Below are 7714 nucleotides of genomic sequence, written 5' to 3' on the forward strand. Positions count from 1 at the left end.
GTATTTCATTTATAGGTTTATTTTCTTCATTTAAGAAAAGAATGGCATGGTCGGTTATATTTTATGTTTCCATTTTCATTGTTCCCATTTGCATATTTTTATACACTTTACAGCTTAAACAACAGGTAACATTTAGGATAAATACATATAATTTAAGACGATAAACATTTATGGTGTGCTCCGGTCAACACCCGTCACCACGCCACTCGTCAGCGCACGTCAGACACAACACACGATATCGGTGGCACGTAGTCCAGCTCTTGATACGTAATTTCACAACCGAACACACTAACGGACGCGTATTAGCTTGGTTCCTCGTTCTGCTTGTCTGCAGCGTGCCAAAAAAATACCTTTGCATTTCCAAACAGAATTAACACATTGTAGATAACTCCTTCCTCCGAATGAACGAACAGAGCAGAATCAAACCTGTTCACTGAGCTTCGGAGAGGTCACGACCCAAACGACTCACAATTCACAGCTTAAGCAGCTGTGCTGAGAGGAAATGACATAACATTAAAAAATAATCTCCCTTTCCCCTTGAGGCCAAGATAAAAGTATTTGCCTCTTTTCCTTCCCTCTAACACCCTCTCCCATCCAGCACTTCCATGTGTCCTGATTTATAGTTAAAACAACACATCCCCACTGGAGTAAGTGCTAAACAGCTGCGCGGCCGCAAGAGCGGAACAGAAAACGCCAAAGAGCCCGACCACTTCGTAAATCAGCGGCGGACTGACAGAGCTCTCTCAAATGAACTCATTCTGCGGTCGACTTCACAATAATCTCAATCCGACATCAGAAAATCGCACACTTCATGAATTAATACCTACACAGAGAGTCAAGCTGTCTGTCAGTGCATATATTCGGTCTCCCAGCTGGAGGCCTGGAAAGGAAACGAAGCTAGAGTACATTAAAGGCGAAACCACCAATAACAACTACCGACACTGTAACATTTAAAGCAAAACGTCTCTGTACAGAAGGTTAATTCAGTTAATTAGATGTCGATATGCCTATTAACGTTTACTCTGTCAATATGTAAAGAAACTATTGGAAGGAAGAGGAGGAAAAGCGGGAATATATCGATCCGGGAATCCGCTAAAAACGACCCGGTTAAGACCTCAGCCAGAAATCCAGGACCAAAGCAAAGGAGAGAGGGTGACCCTGCTCGGCAGGGAGAGATACGGGACCCCAGACTGGGGGAAATTAATTAGCAAAAACGCTGCATAATTGTATTGTAAAAAAAAAAAAAAGGGGTAAAAAAACAAACAAAAAAAAACAGATCACATATCTCCTCACTTCAGGGCCACAGAGTCAAAGTCTCCCCACAGGTCATTGTTGGCTGTGGACGTCGGGTTGGATGGAGCCGCTGAGTTGGAGTTGCTGGAGTCAAGATCTAGCAAGCAACCTGATGGTTTGAAAGAAAATAACAGATGTTAGCTTCAGACATAAGATCATTTTATGTCCTTACTAGTTTCAGAAAATGTCATGGTGAAGGACTGGAGAGCAAATGAGTAAAAGAGCAGCAAAAGTTATAGAAAACTCAACTTTCTTAAGAAAGATCAGAGAAATATCGATCAAGACTTTGTAAAAAAAAACAAAAAAAACATCAGGAACATCTGGCTTCTTGGGACAAAAACATAAAAGATGTTAAGGGTGACTGATATTTAATTGTGCTGTGTCAAAGTTAGATCCTATAAAAACCCATTTGAGGCTGCAAAAGACTTCAAAGTGGCTTGGAGGTTCTCCTTCAACTATCCTAAACAGACAGATCTACTAAAGAACAGCTTAGTTCAAAGCATGTTCATGAGTTCGAATGGCCCAGTCAAAGTCCTGACTTTCACAAAGAGGAATTGACCAAAAAACAAAACAAAAAAAATCTATTCTTTACATGTCCAAAGCTGGCTGGCAGAAACAAGCCCAAAAGCACTTTGCGGTGTACTACATTAAAGTGGTTTTAACAGGACAGAATATGAAAAAGTTCAGTGTGTATGAATATTTTCTCTGTATTTAACCGCTTACCTCAGTGGTTTCTGCTCTGTAAATGGCCTCAGTTTAATGTGCTGAGCTTTTAAGATCCTGAAACGTTTAGCCACCACCCAAACACAACAAAGATAAACCCAACTTTGAAACGCAGCAGCAATGACTCCCTTGCACTTGCAAAGTTTTCCACTTTATTCTGGAAAAAATAAAAAATAAAAAACCACACACGCCATATTATAAGCTGTTTCCTTGGGCACACGATCTTTGATAGGGAAAAAGTTCCTCGGGGTTCTGTTGAATTTTTCAAATGTTTTCAGCACCAAAACCAAAATTCCATTCACTTTAATTATATCCAGATGGCTGCAGAAATCTCTAAGGAGAGGCATCTTTAAATCTTGGCACATCAAACCAGAGAATAAAGCGTCGACTGGAAACTGTGGTTTTGGTACCGATGCAGCTGTGCCTCAAAAGCCCAGAACACATGCGACATCCAGCGCCGCTTATTACATTCACATTCAAACATTTTACAGTCTATTTATTAGTCTTTTGGGTAGGTGCTCCTGTGGGTCAGCACATCAGCTAGTCACTATGGCAACAGTAAAGGTCGCAGGTACAAGTGCTCCACTGGAAATGAGTCAAAGTAGTACACTGTTGTAATTCGAAGAGTTACGCCCATTTATATAATCGATACCACACACCTCTGCTGCGAACTGTGGAAATAGAGCAGCAAGCTGTAAAATCACAGCAAGAAAATTGGGTAATGTTTACCTTTTTTTTTACCATTTATGAGTAAATTTACCATCACTTTTACAAGGGCTCAGCCAAACGTGAAGACAGAACACCTCAGATTAAAATCTAATTTTTTGCCTATATTTTTAGCTTCATGCAAAACACCCCACTCTTTTTGGCAACCTTAGTAAAATGTTTTTTTCTGACTCTTAAGAATACGCCAGTACATACATAATACAGTACATAATACACTCGAATTGTGCAAAGAAGTAAAATAGATACGACAGGAAATGAAAAATGTTAAAATGCTTAATTCATTTTGCAGTAGCTGATTGGTGGGTGTTGCACCTGACTTTCTAAAAAAAAAAAATTATTTTACCAACACTGGATTTTTTCTTTCCCCCCCCCCAATGAATAATGTAATCAAAGTAGATTAGCCCCTTTTTCATTGCAAGATTTTACAAGTGGCATAAAAAGATAAATTCATGCTAAGGATTTTGAGAAGGGCAAAGTGCAACAACTTATAAAGATTACAATTTTTTTTCAGCCGCTTAAATGTTTAGTTAACAAAATCACAAGTAAGCATACCGAGATTGCTGTCAATTTAATTGTTGATGGCTAAAACAACCATTTAGATGGATTACTTCTCCAAGTTGTCATGCGTTGGGAGTATAAATACTCACCGGTGTCGGCTCCCCCTGCTGTTGGCTGTGTGTTAAGATTGGTAGCTCTGGATGAAGGTGGAGGGGCCAGCTTGCCTCCAGGTGGAGGCGGAAGGAAACCGAGGCCTCCCGAACTCTGCGGACGAGACCTGTCCTTTTTCTTCGATTGCTAGATAACGACAGGACCCACGGATGGTGTTAGATTGAAAGCAGATAAACAACATCCAGTGTTTATCTGTTTATATGAAACCCATTTGAGTTTCAGAGGAAAACATTTCTACAGCATCCCTCGCCTCCCCCTTTTATTTCTGAAGAAAACCAAATACTAAACACCACCGTAAACACAGCTTTGACATTTCAAACTTGACTGGAAATCACAAAAAAATAAAGGTACCCCAATGTTTAGAGTGATGGTTTGTCCCTCTTTGAAGCCCAGATCGAGTTTAGGAGTAGAGTCTGGAGCCTGAGCCTGTTTTTTAAACTCGTTCTCTTGTTTTACCCACCTAAGGGGAGGCCAGGAAAAGAAGACGGAAAGATGAAAATACAAAACATAAGTAAAACCATCGATCGCAACTCAAGTGGCGACAGTTCACACTGTTAAAGCTGCTGCTTACTTGAAATGGTCCTGAAGAGCCACGTTGAAATCGAACGCATCACCTCGGTCTCCAAAGCCGATGCCGATGAACGCGCTGCGGCCTTCCAGAAGAAAAACACGGATAGAAACATTCAGAAGAATATTTCACGCAAAAAGACAGAAGGCGATAAGTCAATTTTGTTGCTTACAAAAATGTGAATTTATACATAAACTTTTTAAAAGATCTGCATTGTTTTAAGTTCAAGAGAGCTTTTTTTTTTTTTTTCTTTTACGGTATCTGAAAACTTACTACAAACTTTCTGAACTAAACTTTCAGTGAGTGTTTTAGTAACTTCTGATTTGTAATGCATCGTTTAGTTAGAAGAGAGGGTAGCCATGGCAACTGTAACTCAAGTATATCATGAAACACAGACATGATGAGTGTGGAGGACTTTGTTGAAGTCACAACGCTTCAGCAAGCATGAAAAAGGAAGTTAACTAGCAGGTGCTACCGTCGACTCACACTGCCCTTCATATTTTGTGTAAATTAAATCACTAAATTATTATTCTCACTTAGTTCATCAGTTCCTTGTTAATATGAAACAAATACATTCCTCCAGCATCTTTCGGTTCAGTCATCTTGAGTTCAAACACGTAGCTAATTACAGAGAATATGATTACGTGAAGCAGAGTCCAGCTGCCCTAGCAGGTTTTTCGGCAACTTTGCTCTGTTTGCCTGCTTTGAAACTACAGATTGTGGTGAGGCTTTAAAAGATCAAACAAAAGTCAGGGTACTAGTTAGGAGAAGGGTCCAAAATACTTCTAGAGTGTAATATAATACTTGTATGGTGCAGTAAAGAATCATTCGTGATTGGAGTATATATATATGGGATAACAATGTCTTTACAAACACTGGATATTTTAGTAAAATTAACAAACAGACAAGACCGACAGTAACACTGAAAGGAAACTGAGCAGCAGGAAGTACGTTCTGGTTGGGTTCTACATGTGACAACAGTCTCTTGTGTTGTCCATATGTCCGGATGAAGGAGTACGGTTACAAGACACAATCGTTTTCTTCTGGAGAAAACATCCCGGACCAGCTGAAATCTGCCCAGAGCTTTTTTTTTTTTTTTTGGAGAATGAGTTAAAAATGTTGGTCTTAAAAGTATCACATTTTAACATTTGTGCTATAATTATAAAAGGTATGTTTGCTACAAAAAAAACAAAAACAAAAACAAAAAAAAAAACATCAAACATCAGCAAAACCACACCATAACGACAGGGAAACAGTGGTGGCAGCATCATGTCCTGGAGTTACTTTTCTTTAGATGAACGGGGTTACTCTGTCAGTGTTGGCCACAAACTTTTAGGTACCTACTAAGAAGCTGAAGAAGGAGAGGGGTTTTATTTTTCAGCGTCATCCAGTCCAACCATGCATCCAGACTGACAAAAAAAAAAAAAAAAAAAAAAAAGATTTCAGCAGAAGAAAAATAAATTCTGGAATAGCCTCCGAATCTGATACAGCTGGAGAATTCAGACAATGTGGCGTGGACAAATATTACCAAGCAAAGATGTGAAATGACTAACGGACTCCTAAAGAAGGAGATTGAATGCGAAATATAAATCAAAAAGTCCTTTAACAAAGAATTCGTTTGAAAATGTGCACCCTTTTTTTATTTTACATTTCCTCCCCAAAACAGATCTGTTTGTATTTCTGTTCATTAAAAGCAAAGCACTTTTTGACCAATTTGTCAGTATTGTTTCTTAAGTCACAAAAACCTTTACATGAATGCTTCACTTTAAAAAACGCACTTCATGTACTTTACTGCTACTCGACCTATTGAGCTGTTTAGGTTCATGGTATCAGCGCAGCAAGTGTGCAAAAAGAAAAAAAGGGACGCTTTGTGAGTCCTGGCGCACTGGCAACATTTTCACACACAAAGTTCAGCATTTTGCTGGGAAAGGTGGAACAGCTGTGTTAATGCCAAGATTTTTCCCTTGTTTTGCTGCACTTCTTGTTTGCAGAGAACTGCATCCAAACTCTGGAGAATCATATTATTATAAGACGGCTCAAATATTTATAGACTCGCAATAAACAGTTTACTCACCGTTGTCATCTTGGATCCGAAGCACAAAGTAACGGCTTGAGTCACTGACTGTTTCTACTGTAATGCCAGGGTACTCCTCCACTGGTGCCTGGGCAAACAGCTCCCCTGCAGGGTCAAAACGAAAACACGTGAAGCTCGGCTCAAAGACCTTCGTGGGAAAATGAAACGCAAACAAAAGGAGACAGATTTAGTGCCTCAGAAGAGTATTCAAACACCTTTGAACCGTTTCATGTCGTATCCTATTAAAACCACAGCCTTGCAGTCTTTTATTGGGTTTTTATGCGACAGAACAAAGTAGTGCATGATAGTGAGGTAGAAGCGGAAGACCCCAAAAAATAAATAAATAAATAAAAAGCCTTTTTGAAGTCCCATTTTGGCTAAGTTTGACTCAAACTGTGTAGGAGAGAAAAATATGCTCTGGTAAGAAAAGGCCAATACAAAACTGTTTGGTCAACATGCAAATATTTCCCTGGAAACATCACCCCCACATTGAAATATGGTGACAACATCACGCTGTGGGGATGCTTTTCTTCTGCGTGCACAAGGAAACAGGTCAGAGTTGACGGATCACCGTTGATGGTGAAGAAGACGGATGGACAGGGCAACCCGGCGAGAAAACTCATTACAGGCTACAAATAAATCGAGCCTGAAGAAAGAACAACCCTAAACATTCAGCCAGTGCTACAATGGATCAGTTTAAATGGAAACAAAATCATCTGATAGAATGGCCCAGTCAAAGGCCAGACCTTGCATTTTTCTAATTTAGACTTGAAAAATGTTGTGAACAAGAAGTTCTGCATGGCCTGAGCTATTTTCTAAAGAAAAATGAGCAAAACTGCTAGTCTGTAGATAAACTTCAGAGACACACGGCATCAGACTCCTGTAGCTGACGCAAAAAGTGGTTCTACAAACTGTAGATCTGGAAAAAATTAAGAGCCCACTGCAATGAACCCCATTGAAAACCTCCTGGCTATTCCACCAAATATTGATTTCTGAACTCTTCCTCTTGAAATGTATCCAGTTAAAACATCAGCATTGTTGTTTCTAAATGAATATGAACTCGTTTTCTTTGCATTATTTGAGATCTGAAAGTACTGCATCTCTTTCGTCATTTCGAACATTTCTCATTTTATGCAAATAAAATACTAAATCTTTGCTTGGCATTTCAGAGACATGTTGTCAGTAGTTCACAGAACAAAAGAACAATGTTAATTTTACTCAAACATATAACTATAAAAAGTAAATTCAGATAAACCAATCATTTTGCAGTGGTCTCTTAATTTTTTCCAAAGCTGTATACACCGAAAAGGGTTGAAATATAGCCAAATCCAGGTTAGTTTTGCAGAAAATAGGGGTGCACCAATAAATTAGTTGGCCAATAAAATTGACTCTATTTCCTTAATCGGGTGTTCAGCCGATGCATGTGATACCGATTTTATTTATCTCCGCAAAGGCCTGAAAAATCAGCCACTGTCTCTTTATATTCTGCCATTAGCGAAGGCCAGACCCGCCCGCCAGGTCACATCTGCACCTACGTGGTTGACAACTGTCACTGTTGCCAACTTAACAGCGAATGTGCCGCCATAATATTCAGCAACTTTCCAGACAAAAAAAAAAAAAAAAAAAAAGGAAAACCCAAAAACCGGATTTGGCAGGGCAGG

The 7714-nt window shown here is 39.4% G+C and overlaps 1 protein-coding gene across 1 annotated transcript in view; it reads right to left on the bottom strand.

Moving 5' to 3' along the window:
* Positions 1-3: 3 nt before the first annotated feature.
* Positions 4-7714, bottom strand: part of LOC106958068 (adaptin ear-binding coat-associated protein 1-like) — a 12298-nt gene continuing 4587 nt past the window's right edge. The window contains exons 3-7 of the mRNA XM_015049790.1: positions 6054-6158; positions 3983-4064; positions 3763-3871; positions 3390-3537; positions 4-1402 (exon numbers count right to left, since the gene is read on the bottom strand). Coding sequence (XP_014905276.1) covers positions 1290-1402; positions 3390-3537; positions 3763-3871; positions 3983-4064; positions 6054-6158 — 557 coding nt within the window. The 3' untranslated portion in view covers positions 4-1289. The remainder of the gene's footprint in view (positions 1403-3389; positions 3538-3762; positions 3872-3982; positions 4065-6053; positions 6159-7714) is intronic.

The sequence above is a fragment of the Poecilia latipinna genome, unplaced genomic scaffold (assembly GCF_001443285.1).
Source record: "Poecilia latipinna isolate Pla-1442-1.1 unplaced genomic scaffold, P_latipinna-1.0 Scaffold960, whole genome shotgun sequence".
Classification (NCBI taxonomy): Eukaryota; Metazoa; Chordata; class Actinopteri; order Cyprinodontiformes; family Poeciliidae; genus Poecilia; species Poecilia latipinna.